Source organism: Epargyreus clarus, unplaced genomic scaffold, assembly GCF_041222505.1.
Source record: "Epargyreus clarus isolate Ecla_fem2 unplaced genomic scaffold, WU_Ecla_fem_2.2 ptg000016l, whole genome shotgun sequence".
Lineage (NCBI taxonomy): Eukaryota > Metazoa > Arthropoda > Insecta > Lepidoptera > Hesperiidae > Epargyreus > Epargyreus clarus.
The window spans coordinates 4,823,249-4,841,934 of NW_027332224.1; the positions used below are offsets into that span (position 1 = coordinate 4,823,249).

Sequence of the window (18,686 nt, forward strand, 5' to 3'; positions counted from 1 at the left end):
TCGTCATCATCATCAACCTATTACTGTCCTACTGCTGGGCACGGTTCACCGCTCATAATGAGAATGATTAGGCCATACTCCACCGCGCTGGCCAAGTGCGTTTTGGTAGACTTCACATACCTTTGATTTTTTGTTTATGAATCTGTAGGATGGTGATTGAGGTGGTGAGATTATCAGTTGAGTGGTAGTATTTATAACAAGTCCAAATTCACGAACGCACAATTTTTATTACACCGCAGTACACCATACAAAAATACAGAAGGGGAAGCAGAGCGAGAAAGATGCAGAAAGATAGAAAGTTCAGCATCCACATACACACAAGCATAAAGTCCAAAAATTAAGCGATACACTAATAATTTGCAAAGCGGCGCGAAAAATAAGTGGCGCGGCGTAGCCGTACGAGTATATCGATGCGGGACCGACTGGTACTTCCAACGCGGCGCGCGCGCAGGCGGCCGATCGGGAGGGATCGCCTGCGCTCGGCGCCGGTCGGCCATACCGCAAGCGATAATGCCACTATATAAAATTGGAATCGGTTGTCCAACTTTTACATACAATTTTTTTTAACATTTTTATTTTTAATTTTTATTCTTAATATTTTAACATTGCTCTTTTAATTTATTGTTTTATTTATTATTTTACATAATTAGTTTTGTTGTAAATATTTTTATTCCAATTAATTTTATAAATTTATTTTTACTCTTAGTTTATTTTTACATTTATTTTTACTATATTTTAATTTTTACATTTATTTTAAACAACTACATTTGAAAGTAGGGCCGCTACAAATCTCTCAAGTATACAGGTTTCCTCATGGTGTTTTCTTTCACCGTTTAGCAAGTGATAATTAATTTCTAATACGCACATAACTTTGCAAAATCAGAGGTGCGTGCTAGGGATCTGAACTCGGGAACCCTCGATCGAGAGGCCGAGTTTCTTAATCACTAGGCTATCACTGCCTACATAAATAACCACACCTAAAACGAAAATTACGCCTGTAACTGAGCAGCGGAACACAAAAATACATATAGTATGTTTTGACTGGCGAGCAGTGCCAGAATAAAGTCGTCAGAGGCCCGAGGCAGAAAGTTGAATGGAGGGCCCCAGTGTAAAAAGTTGATTTGATTTTACAAAATTACAAATGTGTCATAGACTTATTTCATGAAAATACGCATATTTTCGATGATCTACTTTGTCGCTGATTTATACACATTTCACAGTTTATTTGGTTCTCACGACCTTTTTTAAGCAACTAAGTTTGGGACCCCGCAAGATTGGGGGCCCGGGGCGGACCGGCCCGCCAACCCCTATTTCCACTAGAGCTGGAGGTACGATCGCTACACTTTTTTCTGGTCTGCGTTTTAGTAGAATGGGATGTCTGCTGACTTATATGTATATTAGGCGACCACCTCAGTAATAAGAAATATTACCGCATCTGTGATCAGCTCTGAGAAGTCCTGTTCTATATGTAGTTAGTTGCAGCAGTGGCGCACAGAGCTTGGCGAAGCTCAAGGCTGAAAGTTGAATGAGGCCATCAGTACAATTTGATGAAATTTTTCAATATTTTAAAATTCTAGTGTCACAATGTTAGTTACCGTACTCCTCCGAAACGGCTTTACCGATTTTCAACAAATTTTAAATGCATATTCAGTAGGTCTGAGAATCGGCTACTATATATTTTTTATACCTCTAAGTGATAAGGGTTGTTCACCCTTATTATTATTATTAAATAAAACAATTTAATAATAATAATAAATTTTTAATTCACGGAATACATACATGCAGCACACACATGACTAAAAATAAACAAGAATCAAAACAAAACATAAACATAAATAAATAATAGTTAAAAAAAACTAAAAAATACGCTTTTATAAAAAATTCGACCAAAAAATTAAAAATAAATAATAGTTTAAAAAAAATAAAAAAATACACTTTTTATAGAAAATCCAACTAAAAAATAGAAAATATTTTTTTTTAAATTTGAATTAAGAATAGTGTAAATAAGATAAAAATATTTTTTATTGTAAAAAAAGCGTGATGGCAATACTCAAGAGATAAACGGTCAACTGCTTTACATCTCATCATCAACCCATTACTGTCCCACTGCTGGGCACGGGTCTCCTCTCAGAATGAGAAGGATTAGGCCATAGTCCACCGCGCTGGCCAAGTGCGTATTGGTAGACTTCACATACCTTTAAGATTTTTATCTCTCAGGTATGCAGGTTTCCTCACGATGTTTTCCTTCACCGTTTAAGCAAGTGATAATTAATTTCTAACCATTTTACATCTAGCCATTTCAAAAGGACGTCGTGCTTTACATCTAGCCATTTCAAAAGGACGTCGTCCAATCATCGATTTAATATTACAGCATGATTATGTTAATATCAAAAATAATTCTAGAATTTCTTCTCTTTGTTGCTGCTGCTGCCTGCAGAGATTTTAAAACTGTTAGTAGTTTAATTAATTTTACAGCTCGAGTTAATAATATAAGTTGTGACTATGACGATGAGCTGAAATCATATATGCCTTTACATTTGGCAGCAAGAAATGGGAACAATGAAATAGTGGAAATCTTGTTAAAGGAAGGTGCAGATGTTGAAGTGTTGAATGAATAAGGATGATGAGACACCGCTTCATGATGCTATTAACGGACGCGTCGAAGTAGAGGTCAGGTCAGGTCAGGTCAGGTCAGGTCAGGTCCGGTCAGGCCAGGTCAGGCCAGGCCAGGCCAGGCCAGGTTAGGTTAGGTTAGGTGATCGGCGCGCCTGGTAGATTCCTTTATTGGTCTTAACACAGACCTTCCGGGTCTCAGGAAAACAAAAATCGCTGATCCTGATTATCCTAGTAAGGATAACGGGTCAGAATGTTTAAAATATTGAATTGTCATCGATCCTTAATAAGTATGCCAAATTTCGAGTTAATCCGACGTTTTGAAGGGGGTTAAAATCATGTTCAAAGATTCCGTTACATACTAACATACCAACATACCAACATACATACGTCTGAAGCTAATAAAAGCGTATTAAAAACAACTTCTTATAATACTAGAATCATATTATGTTAATATATATGGAGGGTACCGCATTTATATGGTAACACAACGTTTGCCGGATCAGCTAGTTGTATATAAAGGAACATGTAGACATTTACCACCCCTGCCCAATTCGCCAGTGAGTTGCAGACATCCATTGGAGGCAGTGACCACTTATGAGTTGACTGAATAATAGTTTGCTTTTTTAATTACACTTAAACATAAATATAAAGAAGATATCATACAAGTGCATTTGAGAAATCTTTAAAAAAATCATCAAAGGTATGTGAAGTCTATGTATTCCCAATTGGCCAGTGGTCGACGTTCCAGTGATTGATTTGATTGAAAAGGATCCATCATAATTCTCCTGAGGTATTCCCGGAGCGCTATGACATGGGGCTCTTCAAAAAAAGGTGAAAAAAGAGCTCTTCTTCAAAGCCAGCGATGAATTGGCGATTCCTCTGGTGTTGCAAATGTTCATAGGCGACGTTGACTACTTTCCATCAGGTAGCACGTCTGCTTTATCGCTAGGTTCAACTATAAAAAAAATAACAATCATAATTCTAAATTTTCTTTGACTGAACCGATGATTGCGATTCCATTTCAGTCGCGTATCATGTAACATGCCCGTGCGAATAGATTAGCTGGTTACAATAATCCGCAAAATGAGCGTAAAAACTGTTTGTCGGCGAATAACAAGGGCGTCATCTATTTATTTGTAGATTTTACCATAACTATTAAAACAGTGATACGAGTAAACCCCAGATAGGATTAGATATTCTTACCTGAGATCGGCCACAGATGCGCCGCTTTCCCTGAGGATTCAGCTGGAATGCCTCAGGAAAGTATGTCTCTCCACACCCAGCAAAGCAGAACACAGCAGCGCTTAACACTGGTTTTATGAGGCAGAAATCGGTGCGGCGATGGTACCTTCATACCACCAAGTTGAGTTTGAAAGGCTTTTTTATAGAACCATTATATAATACAAATCATAGTTGTAATTTATAAGATTTTGCCGCCCAGGGCATTCTAGGCCACCGAAAGTATTGTGGCATGAATTTGAGCGACTTAGGGCGACAGTTGAATTCCATTATAAAAATAGGTCGAAGAAAAATAAAACGTTATAAAAATCATTTGTTATAACATTATTTCCTTAAATACCCGTTGTTTTCATTCAGAACGTAATTAGTTTTCAAAACATAATCATGTTCTAAACAACTTTAAAGTTGTTTTTTTCTTTGTACTTTTTTAGAAAACTGGTGGTGCGTTTAACCCCTACCGCGTTTACTTTTGATATCGTCGTATATAAGGAAGTAATCACAAAATAAAAACTAAATTATTTTGTGGTATTATCAAGAGACTATAATAAATTATGAAAAACGTCATGTTGATATATTAGTCATAACAATAAAAGAAAACAAAAAAAAGTTCAATTTGCTACATTTTTTTATTTGCAAATATTAATTTAAAACGACGGTCATTTTCAGTAGATGTAACCAGCTCCATAGGGACCAGCGCAGCCGCAAGCGCAAGAGCCAGCGATAGAGACGGAGCCACCAGCGCAGACGGGGCCTCCGAACTCCACAGCGCCGAGGATGGGCACCTGTCCAGCGACGAGGGTGGTACCGGCGACGGGCAGCTCGCCAGCGACGGCGACCTCACCGATGCCGGCGCCGCCGTAGGCTCCGACGGGTCCGGTGGCGAGGGGACCAGGTCCAGCCCATCCAGCTCCAAGAGGTCCAGCCCATCCAGCTCCAAGAGGTCCAGCCCAGCCAGCGCCGAGGGGTCCAGTGAGACCTGCACCGCAAGGAGCGGCCAGAGGGGCAATGCACTGCCCGAATACATTCTGCAAAATTGCAAAATATGAGGTAATTATTAATGCTTTGTTCATTGTGTTGAATGAATACAATCGTTGGATAGTAAAAATTAATAGGTAATGTTGATAAATAATAATAGGTTATGGGTGGAGTGGTTATTAAAAATTGAAACTTAACATTACACAAATTAAAAACAAAGCCATAAAATTAATAACTTTAACGTACCTGTACCAGGCAAGCCTGGACGCAAAGGAGAGCGAAGGCGAAGGTGGACATGATGGTGTTTATTCAACGGAGATGTTCCCAGAATGACTTGACAACGACGCGGCAGTGCTTTTATATGGCGCAGCGTCTGCTGTAACACTGACCAATGTTGCATGTGCATGGAAACTGATATAATATGTCGCAACACACGTACAGAATATAATTGATTAAAGTATTATTCGTTACATCTCCAAAAACACAAAAATATAAGAGACAATGTAGTATATTAATAAATGTTAAAACAAAGACAGGAAAAGTTATTTTTATGGTTCGATAAAAACATTTTGTTAATATAATTGCCAACAAGTCATTAATTTAAAAAATCAAAAACCCGACTGCACCAAAAAGTCTGAAGTAGAATTTCCAAAAGCAGTGAAATAGGCATTACATTATTTTTATCCAGAAAGCCAAATACAAAGTTTCATAGTAGGTGTCTGCTTCAAAAACAAAAAATGTTCAAACAATATTATCCTATTTTATTTTATCCTCGTAGTGTTCATTTACGCTATATAAAAAACCTATGTGTAAAATTCCAGCACGCTTAAGTTCAGCGGTTTCCCTTTGCGTTGATCTCTGGCACATCAACTCTCTCATTTAGTCAGACAGTCATCTCGATGTGTATATACGAGTATATATGTACTAGCTGACCCGGCAAACGTTGTGTTGCCATATAAATAAAAAAAATGTTAAGGATGAACAACCCTTATCACTTAGGTGTAAAAAATAGATAGTGGCCGATTCTCAGACCTACTGAATATGTATATAAAATTTGGTGAAAATCGGTGAAGCCGTTTCGGAGGAGTACGGTAACTAACACGAGAATTTTATATATAAGATATATTATATAATGTATGTGTAATCTCCTAAAATAATGAAATGCTACCTGCATTTCATTATTTTTATCCAACAAGCCTGATACAAAATGTCAAAGTGTTTGCTTCAAAATTGACGATAGTTCAAATGAACTTCTAACCCTTATTTTACCCTCTACGGGGTTGATTTTTCGGAGGGGGATAAATAAGTGTGTCCTTGTTCCTATCCAGAAAGCCAAATACAAAATTTTATAGTAGTTGCTTCAAAATTAAAGGATTTCAAAAAAACGGTTTTCCCCTATTTTACCCTCCTAAGGGTAGAATTTCCAAAAGGCCTTTCTTAGTACTTATTCAAGCTATATAGAGAACCTGTGTGCAAAATTTCAGAACTGTAAAGTCCTTGGTTTAGGCTGTACGTTGATTTCTAAAAAATGAAAAAGTCATTTAGTTAGTCAGTCAGTCAGTCACCTTACTGTTTTATATATATACAAATATGTTTTTATAATCTTCGTTTAATTTCCTTTCATTTGATACCCTACTCGATAGGTTCGGTTAACTTTTTTTTTTAAATGTGTTACTATTTCGCGCCAAAAATCCGCCATTTTGATTTTTTTTTACTAACACCTATCTAAGGACACTCGGGTCATTGAGACAAATATAATGACACTTCAACTGTTGAAATTCATCCAGCCGTTTGTTAGATCGGATCAAATAAAGAAAGACAAACATACAAGATACGCGCGAAAAACATAACCCTTCCTTGGCAGTCGGGTAAAAACAATGCTAAGAAAGATAAAGAAGTTATACAAATTATTTCATTAGATTAATCACTTAAATCAAATGAGTCCAGTATCATACAAAGATATTATTCTGATAGGACTACTAATTTTATAGTAGTAATAGCAACAGCACAGTAGATTTCGAATATAACATGTGAAATAATTATTTACACCATCTATCAAACTCACGATGCACACCAGTAAACTGAAATTTTTCGCTCTGCATACACGCCATGCAATATTACTTATGACTTTAATAGAATAAGTAAATGAATTTCAATAAAATAAAAACTAAGCAAATGTTAAGTAATTTTAAGTTTAGGTTTGATGGGAGTTCACACTAACAGAAAACTGACAAAAAAATCATGTAACTACTTTTTTTGAGAACGTATTCAATGTACAGACACGTGAACCTTACGTGAACCTTGAATAGGACAATTATATGAACAACGCACGTTGCCTATTTTATCTATATCATTCTTGACACACTAATCTACAGAGTTTCATAGCTATTGTCACGTACGGTACAAATTGATATGTTACGTATTATGTAATAATAATTAACTATATATACCTCAACGGATAACTGTAAGATCATTCTTGTGTTCAAGTATCCAACAAACATGTCTCTGAAGACCGTCCTCGTCCTCTGCGCTCAGGCGCTCCTCATTCAGGTAAGAATCACTGAAGACCCGTGATTCTAGGCAACATAAAAGTAATGTTTTTGAATTCTAAATCTTCGTGATGTAGGATTTAATTTGTGTCATGTTTTTTCAGAGCATCTCCGCTCAGTGCATCGGTGCCCCATGGGCCGCCGCTCCCCTGGCCGCCGGTCCCTGCGGCGCCCCTTGTGGCGCTTGGGGTGCTGGCCCTTACGCTGACTGGGCTCTCGCTCCCGCTGCCTCCCTTGCTGCCTCCAACGGCCCCGGTGTCGCTGTCGCCACCGCCTCTCCCCTCATCCCCGCCGGAGTCTCCGTCCTGTCCGAGAATGCCTACGCTGGAGAACTATGCGTCGGTGGCGCTCTGCCTTTCCTCGGAACCGTCGCTATCGAAGGCGCTCTACCCACCGCTGGTGCTGGTGCTGTCGCTTACGGCTGCGGCAACGGAGCCGTCGGTATCACCGCTGAGGACATTGGGGCTGTTGGCTTTGGTGGCATCGCTGGACCCCTCGGCTACGGAGCTGGTCTCGCTGGACCTCTCGGCTACGCTGGACTTGCCGGACCTCTCGGCTACGCTGGACTTGCTGGACCCCTCGGCATTGCTGGTCCTGGCTGCGGCTGTGGCGCTTACTACTGAGAAAGTGAAAAAATAAACAACTGTCAGTAAACAGGAGCATTCATGAAATATTATCTATTATTTCGATACCATACTACTCACATTTCAACTAATTCAATATCTTTTATAAGTTTTGTTGATCAAACTTACTCACATGATTCGCTATAGTTTTGTTAAGAGGCTGGGATCCAAAACAGTAGCGTAGCAATTTCGATGTAAACGCCTCCAAGTTAAAGATATTGTATTATTCGCCACACAACTACTATCATAATAATGACTGAATACTCTATTAAAGACCCACCAAATATATCTTGAATTACGCTATTCACAATATCAAAGCTTTAAGCTTCGAAGCTAGACTATAGGCATACCTATAGTCTGGCTGCTGATCTCGTCTTCGTAAGAAAGGTTAAATTTCCGTTCATATTATTCTGCAATGTGATCTCAAACCTCACTGTTTTGAAATAAATAGTACAGTAATACACCAAAGTTGCTACTTTGACAAAGGAAGATTACTTGCCATAGGAGATGATCATGTCTGAAGAAAATCTGCTGTGTTATACGCGCTTCGGAGTTTGAATACAAGGTGTTTGATAGCTTTGATAGCGTGTTTCAGCTTAGATTTCCATCTCGTGCTAAGTTTTGGAAAATCACTGCTAGAGTTTTAAATACAGATTCTTCATTAACTATTGTTCCCATAGAGAAAGAGGGGAAGCGAAAGTATTTTTGTCCAAGGTAAAGTCACCTAATGCCGAGGGGTTCTGAAATTGGCACCAAATTCCGCGGTATTTACAAAAACAGATTTTACAAATTATTTACGGACTCATTTTTACTGAAAGATATGTTATTTAATATATAATTTATCACTCTATTGGTTTTTAAAATAATCGCATAGTTTTGCATTAGTGCCTAACTCAAACGCGTGCTTCGTACATTTTGGGCCTTTTGCACGTGAATGTCACGATTTCTCAAATAGTGATTCTTTCAATAAATTATCACATGTGTGATAGTATTTCTATGAAAACATTACATGGACTATATAATATGTGTAAAGAAAATGTTTATTTTAATTTATTATTTTTCTCTATGAACTATTTTACTATTGTCTATTTATTTAAGACGTTTAATTCAATGCTACAAAAATTTAAATAGAAAAATGTTTTAGTGGAATAAATAACGTTAAATGTCCATTCTGTATTTTACAGGTTTGTTTATTTATTTATTCATTTATATCATTTTAATTTTATTATTGTACATAGAATATAGATTAACAGAATAAAATCTCTATTTTACAGAACAACAACATTAGTTTTTTTCACAAGAAAGATCACTATTATATATGGAATTGATAACAATTAAATATTGTGCTTATTTCTTAACAGATATGGGTAAAAATAAGTTTAAAAAAACAGCGGCATTAGGTGCCAAAAATTTTGGGCTGTCCCTTAAACCGAAGTATACCACGGAATAGCAATTTCATAGACTTGTTTTTAATTTCAATTTTATAATTGTTTTTATGAATAAGCACGTCTCGCTTCGGATTTGACTAATTTAATACTCAATTAATATCGAAATCATTTTCCGAGGTACTGCATTATACTGCATTACCTAATTATACAATACCAAAGATGACCTATCTATGTACTATCCTAATATTATCTATGGGACAACTAAGGATAGAAAATGAAGTTCATTCAGATATCTCTAAATTGTGTAAAGGGCTTTTATTATTTAATAATCGGCATTTGGAAACGTGATTTTTAGTTATGAAACGCTATTCCGATGTGTGTAAGTCGGAATTAGGATATATGAGCACATTAATCCGCGGCATAACCACAGAATACTATACAGGGTGTTTAAAGTTTTAAGCGGTTTTTAAGAACGTTTCTATTGCTTAATTCGCTTAATCCTAATTAATGAATAATTAACATTGTTATACGATTTTAATTGTTATTTAAATAAGAACTCGAACATTTTACGACGTTTTTATTTGATTGAATTACTCAAAACAAAACAATTCTACAAACCGTATGATGATATTCCATATTATTATTATTTCTGGTGTATGATAATAAACTCGAGTATAAAATACACGAAAGAGAATGTTCAAAATTGTATTGCAGATACACGAATTGACCAAAGTTTTAAAAAAATTAACATGTAATACCTAAGTTAAATTAACCATTCAAGAAACTTTACTGTAAAAAAGTTTTATTTCGGCAGTTTCACTTTAATCCTAGCTAAGAACACATTTTTAAAGCTATTCTTTAAATAATAAAAAAAAAACTAAATCAAAATAGAAACTAAAATCAATAAATAATATTTATTTTTACACGCCATGTAGCAGTCGTTCTATCTCTTTCACTCGGATATTCATCGGCATATATTTCATTGGAATAAGGATTTTTACATCGGAATTAGGTTTTTCTGACTTGGTTCATATTTAATTTAAATACGCATTTAAATCAATATTTTACCGTAAAATGTGGAGTCTATTTCAAAAGTACAGATAATAAAGCTTCTAATGAAATTACCTAATTCATTATTAAGCCGTAGTAAATGCTTAATATTTGACGCTCTTTGTGAAAATACCGCGGAAATAAGTGACTTTTCCTTAATATTAAGATAGGAAAAAAATGGACCTAAACAATAACTGTTGTATCAAACACGCTCGCAGTCTACCTGATGTTGTCACTAGCACTGATATCTGTTATCAACTCCATATAGAACAGGGACTCTACCAGAAGTCAATCAATGATGCGTAGCCCTCCTGAGATTACAATAACTATGATTATAAGTATCTACAACCTTCCACTGTAACGTATAACAGTTTCATACTAAAAATACGAGTAGGTGTACCTCACAAACCAGATTTTACATTTAGAGTTTTTAGATTTTCAGTAGTGAAAGGTTTCTGATTTTCTTCTTGATCAGTAGACATAAGATGTTCCTCCTAGTAATCATCATTTGAGGAGCATAGTATGTAGAACTCTCTTCGTTGACATAAAAAGAGTTTCAACTAAAATTCAATTTTTGTAAGTGCTGATTTAGATACAGGTCAGTGGCCCATTACATATTGTAATATAATAAGAGTTTTGTAAGGGGACGATGAAATACAAACTTAGATGTAATATTTGCTAGAAATCTTTATTTGCCTGTATCAGTATAAAACTATGGTCGTTTTCAGTAGATGTATCCAGCGCCGTAGGGACCAGCGCATCCGCAGGCGCAGGAGCCAGCGATGGAGACGGTGCCACCAGCACAGACGGGGCCTCCGAACTCCACAGCGCCGAGGATGGGCACCTGTCCAGCGACGAGGGTGGTACCAGCGACGGGCAGCTCGCCAGCGACGGCGACCTCACCGATGCCAGCACCGCCGTAGGCTCCGATGGGTCCGGTGGCGAGGGGACCAGGTCCAGCCCATCCAGCTCCAAGAGGTCCAGCCCAGCCAGCGCCGAGGGGTCCGGCGAGACCTGCACCACAAGGAGCGGCCAGAGGAGCAATGCACTGCCCGAATACATTCTGAAAAATACAAATTAAATTAATAATATTTAATACTAAGAGTAGTAAGTACTACTCGTATATTGGACAATGGTTGACTCGCTCACGAGGTTAGCAGTTATTTATCAGGGAATGAAATAGTACAATTATTGAGAGAATATACAAGTATAGAAAAAAAAACACTTATATGCTAGGTACAAGCTTGAAAGTCACAAAAAGAAAAAAAAATAACTTACCTGTACCAGGCAAGCCTGGACGCAGAGGAGAGCGAAGGCGAAGGTGGACATGATGATGTTTGTTCAACGGAGATGTTTCCAGAATGACTTGTCAACGACGCGGCAGTGCTTTTATATGACGCAGCGTCTGCTGTAACACTGACCAACGTTGCATGTGCATGGTAACTGATTAGTTTCGTAAGCCATACGAAACAATACTGATATAATAATTCACAATGAGACACATAATAATGTTGTTTAGGTTTTGGAACTAAACCTAAACTTTAAAGAAAAGATTAATAAAAGCTATAAAAATCACGATGACAAAATTAATTATATAGATAAAAAATAGATAAATAGAATTACCTATGTTTTGATATAAACGATTATGCTTTAGAAGTGTTCGATGCTAAAAACTGTTCAGCATAAGTTAAATAATTACATACACAATTACACCAAATTTAAGAATACTCCCTGAAAAGACACGATGAGGTAAAGTGACTGATATAATTCGGGATATACGGTACCATCGGCATTAATTATTTAATGAGGTGTAAATATTAGCAAAAAATATATTTATACTTAAAAAATAACTTTAAAATCGACAAATGCAAACAATTTGTAGATTTCACTCTTGACACACTGATCTAAAGAGTTTCGACGTCTTCGTCACGTACGTAGCGTAGTAAGAGATAAGGCATTACTATAAATACCTCAGCAGGTACCTGTAACAGCATTCTTGTGTTCAAGTATCCAACAAACATGTCTCTAAAGACCGTCCTCGTTCTCTGCGCTCAGGCGCTTCTCATCCAGGTATCGAATCATTTAAAGGCTTAGTACCCATACTAAATTTACTCATAATTAACTGCGCTTGTGTTAACTATAGTATTTTAATTATTATTTATTATATGTTTCGTGTCATATTGAAAGATTTTGTGCTTTCAGAGCATCTCCGCCCAGTGCATCGGTGCCCCATGGGCCACCGCTCCCCTAGCCGCCGGTCCTTGCGGCGCCCCTTGTGGCGCTTGGGGTCTTGGCCCTTACGGTGCTGCTGACTGGGCTCTCGCTCCTGCCGCCTGCCTTGCTGCTTCCAACGGTCCCGGTGTCGCTGTCGCCACCGCCTCTCCCCTCATCCCCGCCGGAGTCTCCGTCCTGTCCGAGAACGTCTACGAAGGCACTCTGGCTGCTGGCGGTGCTCTGCCTTTCCTCGGTACCGTCGCTATCGAGGGCGCTCTCCCCACCGCTGGTGCCGGTGCTGTCGCTTACGGCTGCGGCAACGGAGCCGTCGGTATCACCGCTGAGGACATCGGAGCTGTCGGTTTCGGTGCCATCGCTGGACCCCTCGGCTACGGAGCTGGTCTCACCGGACCTCTTGGCTACGCTGGACTCGCTGGACCCCTCGGCATTGCTGGACCTGGATGCGGCTGCGGCTGCGGCGCTTACTACTGAGATAATATAAGCGACCAATAAACAAATAAATCAAGCATTCATGAAAATATTTTATATTATTTTGGTCATTGTTTTCTGAGATTTTAATTTTTTGTAACTGCATGAAACAATTTTTTTCGCATATCTGTAACTTTTATAGTATGAAAGCTGTCTAAAAAAAGAATATTACAAGTAATTAGACTGTTTTTTTTTCAATGACATGTAAAAAAACTTAAATCGACCAAAGTTCGGGATAATCCCTACAGCCCTACACTAGAATTGCCTATGTCTCGGTAGATTATCGGTAGATTAAAGTTATTAAAGATACAGTTAACATTCAAGTAAAAGTTTATCCATACCTCTGTTTCATATGAGCTACCTCACTTTAGTGAATAATTTTGAAACATCCTTACAATTTTTCAATACAAAAAAAACATTACATATTTTAATGCCAGAGAAAATATTTTTATCAATTTAGTTCCTTCCTTTTTCATAATTTCCAAAGCAACCTTTGTTCCAAAATAAAATATTTTACTATTATTGTGAAGCTGGTACCTAAGAACCCTTTGTGGTTCGATTCTGGCGGCACCACCGCTACACCTATCTCTTCCTAATATCAGCAGTGTTAGGCGCTGCTGTGTTCCGTTTTGAAGGTTGTGGTAAGAGGGACACACTTTTTCGAAGCGTTCCAGCTTAGTTCTCAGGGGTAGCGGTACATCTGTGGCCGACCTCATGTAGGAATATCTAATCCTATCTGGGGTTGATTACAGATGTCCATGGGCGGCAGTAGCCACTTACCATCAGGTGGACTGCATGCTCGTCTGCTACTCCTATATTATAAATAAAAAATATATTATCTAGTAGTTATTTCCTTCTATCCACTATGAAATGTCCTGTTTAATGTTTTAAATTTTTTTATGTTATAAAACAAACGATCTTCACGGTCACGGTCTTATGGTCAAGCAATGGTCCTTAGAATATTTATTATAGTTTAAAAACTAAAAACAATGCTTAAACCGCACAAGGAAAATCGTTAATTCTGATTTCTCACGATCCTGATGAGAAGAATGGGATAAAATTATTAAAATCGTGTATTGTCATCAGCTCTTGATAATTGTTCAAAATTTTAAATTAATCGGACCGTTCAAAGTGGGTAAAAATCGAGTTCAAAGATTCCATTACATACATTCAGGTCAAGCTAATAAAAGCGTGGTAAAAAAGGTTAGCCTCTACCCGCTCTCCATAATGTACCGACCAGGACGTTATTTTAATTTTGTCGGAATTTTGGTCTGTGAAAAAAGGTCTTCCATTTTTCAGTATACACAATTTTGCTGTCCTCTAAAACGAGCTGCGATTCAAATCGTAAGTCAATAATGTACCGACCAGGACGTTATTTTAATTTTGTCGGAATTTTGGTCTGTGAAAAAAGGTCTTCCATTTTTCAGTATACACAATTTTGCTGTCCTCTAAAACGAGCTGCGATTCAAATCGTAAGTCAAATAGTAAGTCGTGGCGGATCACTACTGATCTGCAGAACCACTAGGTTTTAATTTGAACGTTGTGGTAAGAGAGACATACTTTTCCGAGGCATTCCAGCTTACTCCTCAGGGGTAGCGATGCATTTGTGTCTAACCTTAGGTAGAAATCTAATCTAATCTGGGGTTGGTTACAGATGTCCATGAAAAAAAAGTAGCCACTTAGAATCGGGTGGATTTAATGGTCGTCTACTACTTCTATATTATAAAAAATGTAATTTAAATGATAAGAAAATTTGGTCTGAATAAGTTGAAATCATTGAAATCCTCTTAAGATTACGTGCAATTTGTTAAATAGAGACATTTTTTGTCCTACTCCATAATCGTAGCACCCTTTGACGCTGTAGTAGATTATTTACATGCAGAAGTAATTACTCTGAGTAGAGATATTTTCATTTAAATTTTATGCAATAGCTTTTTCTTTTTTCAATCAATAATTTTGGATCTAAGGTGATATCTTGAAATATCCCAAGAAATAAAAAAAAATGTTTATTCACTTACATCTTTTAGAGTTATAATGCATGAATGAAGTAGATACTTATCTCCTTAAAATGTAGACTTTGCATGTATTCTACACAATCTATTTTTTTTGGCTAAAAACCAATTGCATGGAGTCGAAAGCTTTTAAAAGATTCAGAAAGTTAAGTTAAATCCAGCATACGAAAATTTGTTCGCAAAAAAATAAAAAACTGTTTTTAATTAGCCAATTGTGGAAGGGAATGTTTTTCGAACTTTTCTAATTACCCATGGCTTAGAGCCCAAAAAGGTTTGACAGATTTTAACATAATATGAACACTCATTTTGTTGGATTCATCTAAATTTTGGGTGATATATGTATATAGGCAATATTTAGGCAGTCGGGTTTTTAAGTTTTCATAATAATTTCTATTTCATATTTTATCCATTTGGACATTCCATATTAATTTAGTAAAATGACCACATTTTTTTTATTTATAATTTTTAAATAATTTAAATTGTAATGTTACAATATAACATAATGTTGAGACATGTATACCCCAATGCTGTAAAAGTGTGTCCTATACCATATAGTAGATAAAGTTCATCGTATAGAATTTAGCGAAATATAAGTAACCCAAGTATGGGTAATATCTAGGGTTAAATATATACAGCTGCGATACACAAAAAATAATAAAATATTTTGAGACCTAAAAGGATCACAAAATAATAAGAAAATGAAAAGAATCATATTAGTTGCTAAGGTTTTTATTTGCTATAACAATGTTAAAATCCGGGTCATTTCTAGTAGATGTATCCAGCACCATAGGGACCAGCGCATCCGCAAGCGCAAGATCCAGAAATGGAGACAGCACCAGCAGCGGGGACGATTCCTCCGAACTCCACAGCTCCGAGGATGGGCACCTGTCCAGCGACGAGGGTGGTACCGGCGACGGGCAGCTCGCCTGCGACGGCGACCTCACCAATGCCAGCACCGCCATAGGCTCCGACGGGTCCGGTAGCGAGGGGGCCAACTCCAGCCCATCCAGCTCCAATAGGTCCAGCCAAGCCAACGCCAAGGGGTCCAGCGATACCTGCACCGCAAGGAGCGGCCAGGGGAGCGATGGGTCCGATGCACTGGCTGAATACATTCTGAAAAATATGATTAAGGTCAATTCATAATTCAGCAAGAAAATTAATGCTATTGTTGTAAAGTATAATTGTGGTTTGACACAAAAATTGCTAAACAAAAAGTACTTTCAAACTCATAACAAAGAAAATATTACTGTATACCTGTACCAGGCAAGCCTGGACGCATAGGAGGGCGAAGGCGAAGGTGGACATGATGATGTTTATTCAACGGAGATGTTTCCAGAATGACTTGACAACGACGCGGCAGAGCTTTTATATGGCGCAGCGTCTGCTGTAACACTGACCAATGTTGCATGTGCATGGACACTGATCGGTGATGTAATAATAAAGGATGACAGAATTGACAATTACGTTGATCAACCACGTAATGAGCATGTAATGAGCCTTTAATGGTTCCAATGTATTTCCTATCAGAATTTAATAGGTGTGTATACAAAATCCGATAAATCAGTGATGACAATATAGATCAACCAAAAAAATGGCAAAATAAGGCGAATGAATAAGAGCCAATAAAACATATCTTTTATTTTCTTATCTTTATCTTAACTCGAGTCCTTTATATGACATTTCTATTTACTAATCACTTACTTACCTATACTAATTATAATTGATAAAATTTAAAAATATGTCGATATAACTCTTGACACAGTAATTTTAAAAATTTCAACGCGTTTCTCACGTGCGCATAAAGTATTATGTAATAATAATAATAATAATAATAATATTCTTTATTGTACCCAAAAAAGAACACAAAACAAAACATACAATTATGTATTGAGTGATAAGAATTTACTATATATACCTCAGCAGGTAACTGTAAGATCATTCTTGTGTTCAACTATCCAACAAACATGTCTCTGAAAACCGTCCTCGTCCTCTGCGCCCAGGCGCTTTTCATCCAGGTATGAAAATGGCTTTAGACACTTTTGTGAAAATACGAAACATTTTAAGTTTATGTTCCTAAACACGATATTAAAAGCCTCTTGATATTTTTAAGCATTTGGTAAGTTAAGCTAAAGTTCTTCCGTTTTTATAGAGCATCTCCGCCCAGTGCATCGGTGCCCCATGGGCCGCCGCTCCCCTGGCCGCTGGACCCTGCGGCGCCCCTTGTGGCGCTTGGGGTGCTGCCCCTTACGCTGCTCCTGCCGCCTCCCTTGCTGCCTCCAACGGTCCCGGTGTTGCTGTCGCTACCGCCTCTCCCCTCATCCCTGCTGGAGTCTCTGTGCTGTCGGAGAACGCGTATGAAGGTTCTCTGGCCGTAGGCGGCGCTCTGCCTTTCCTCGGAACTGTGGCTATCGAAGGCGCTCTGCCCACCGCTGGTGCCGGAGCTATCGCTTACGGCTGCGGCAACGGAGCCGTCGGTATCACCGCTGAGGACATCGGAGCTGTCGGTTTCGGTGCCATCGCTGGACCCCTCGGCTACGGAGCTGGACTTGCCGGACCTCTTGGCTATGGACCCGGTCTTGCTGGACCTTTCGGCATTGCTGGACCTGGTTGTGGATGCGGAGCTATCTACTAAGTCAATTTTAAATAAATGTAAAACTTGTCATAATAAATAAATTGTATTATATATATTTTTTTGTATTTTGTACTATGAATAACAATACCAATTGATATTCCTTAAAAAAAATCTATATGCCTGACTATTATATATATCGTCTCTAGCCCATTAACTACACATTACTACAGCTCTAAAGTGGTTAATATATATACCACTTCCAATTTTGTAAATTGCTAACTATAAAGATTAGTAAAATTATTGGAGTTTACTCCTTAAGAAACGATTTGAGTTATAAGGCCCGGTACGGAAATTTTATGAGGAGTAAAATCAAGTGTAACACGAAAAGTTGAGGCGTAACGTAGAAAGAGACAAACATATATATCCACACTGTTCGAATTCGGAGAGAGGTGAAGGGGCTGAGGGGTTGTTACTAACCACACTTGAATAAAAAAAAACACACTTATATGTTCCACTGAATATATATTAATAAAATTACAAGGGGCCTCTTATAGTATCTACGAAAGGTTCTCAACAGCGTGATTCAACGGCTGTTTTAGCAGCGCCATCTAGTTTAATATTACGGAACTATCATATACAAATTATTTGAATATTGAACACAAATTTTAATATTGAACACACACTTTACGCGCAACACCAGTGAAGTCACTGAATAGAAATGTCATAATTTTATTTTATTGTACTAGTGACGTGAAGGAATGCGTTGTATCGGTAAAATAGGTTCACAGACTACATATTAAAAGTATTTTTAGCCACAAATAAAACATAGATAATTTAAAATAAGCCAAATACGAATATATTAATGATCCATTACAATCCCTCCTTTTTATTACAATCATCATATCCTCTCAAAAAGGAAGTAGCGTTTTTAACCAAAATATGAATCAAGAGTGCTTTTA

General features: G+C 37.6%; 6 protein-coding genes across 6 annotated transcripts; 3 read left to right on the forward strand and 3 right to left on the reverse strand.

Moving 5' to 3' along the window:
• Nucleotides 1-4,517: 4,517 nt before the first annotated feature.
• On the reverse strand, nucleotides 4,518-5,127 carry LOC140748630 (chorion class A protein Ld5-like). Its single transcript, XM_073081473.1, has 2 exons — nucleotides 5,077-5,127; nucleotides 4,518-4,880 (listed from the first exon to the last, which is right to left on the reverse strand). Exons 1-2 carry the CDS (start codon nucleotides 5,125-5,127, stop codon nucleotides 4,518-4,520), a joined length of 414 nt encoding a protein of 137 aa, XP_072937574.1.
• Nucleotides 5,128-7,329: 2,202 nt separating this feature from the next.
• Nucleotides 7,330-8,002, forward strand: LOC140748510 (chorion class B protein PC10-like). The gene is made up of 2 exons (XM_073081324.1): nucleotides 7,330-7,380; nucleotides 7,484-8,002. The coding sequence occupies exons 1-2, from the start codon at nucleotides 7,330-7,332 to the stop codon at nucleotides 8,000-8,002; spliced, it is 570 nt and encodes a 189-aa protein (XP_072937425.1).
• A 3,162-nt stretch (nucleotides 8,003-11,164) lies between these two features.
• On the reverse strand, nucleotides 11,165-11,769 carry LOC140748631 (chorion class A protein Ld5-like). The gene is made up of 2 exons (XM_073081474.1): nucleotides 11,719-11,769; nucleotides 11,165-11,503 (listed from the first exon to the last, which is right to left on the reverse strand). The coding sequence occupies exons 1-2, from the start codon at nucleotides 11,767-11,769 to the stop codon at nucleotides 11,165-11,167; spliced, it is 390 nt and encodes a 129-aa protein (XP_072937575.1).
• A 690-nt stretch (nucleotides 11,770-12,459) lies between these two features.
• On the forward strand, nucleotides 12,460-13,146 carry LOC140748511 (chorion class B protein PC10-like). The gene is made up of 2 exons (XM_073081325.1): nucleotides 12,460-12,510; nucleotides 12,643-13,146. The coding sequence occupies exons 1-2, from the start codon at nucleotides 12,460-12,462 to the stop codon at nucleotides 13,144-13,146; spliced, it is 555 nt and encodes a 184-aa protein (XP_072937426.1).
• A 2,774-nt stretch (nucleotides 13,147-15,920) lies between these two features.
• On the reverse strand, nucleotides 15,921-16,460 carry LOC140748512 (chorion class CA protein ERA.1-like). The gene is made up of 2 exons (XM_073081326.1): nucleotides 16,410-16,460; nucleotides 15,921-16,268 (listed from the first exon to the last, which is right to left on the reverse strand). Exons 1-2 carry the CDS (start codon nucleotides 16,458-16,460, stop codon nucleotides 15,921-15,923), a joined length of 399 nt encoding a protein of 132 aa, XP_072937427.1.
• A 659-nt stretch (nucleotides 16,461-17,119) lies between these two features.
• LOC140748513 (chorion class B protein PC10-like) lies at nucleotides 17,120-17,787 on the forward strand. The gene is made up of 2 exons (XM_073081327.1): nucleotides 17,120-17,170; nucleotides 17,305-17,787. Exons 1-2 carry the CDS (start codon nucleotides 17,120-17,122, stop codon nucleotides 17,785-17,787), a joined length of 534 nt encoding a protein of 177 aa, XP_072937428.1.
• The last annotated feature ends 899 nt before the right edge of the window (nucleotides 17,788-18,686 follow it).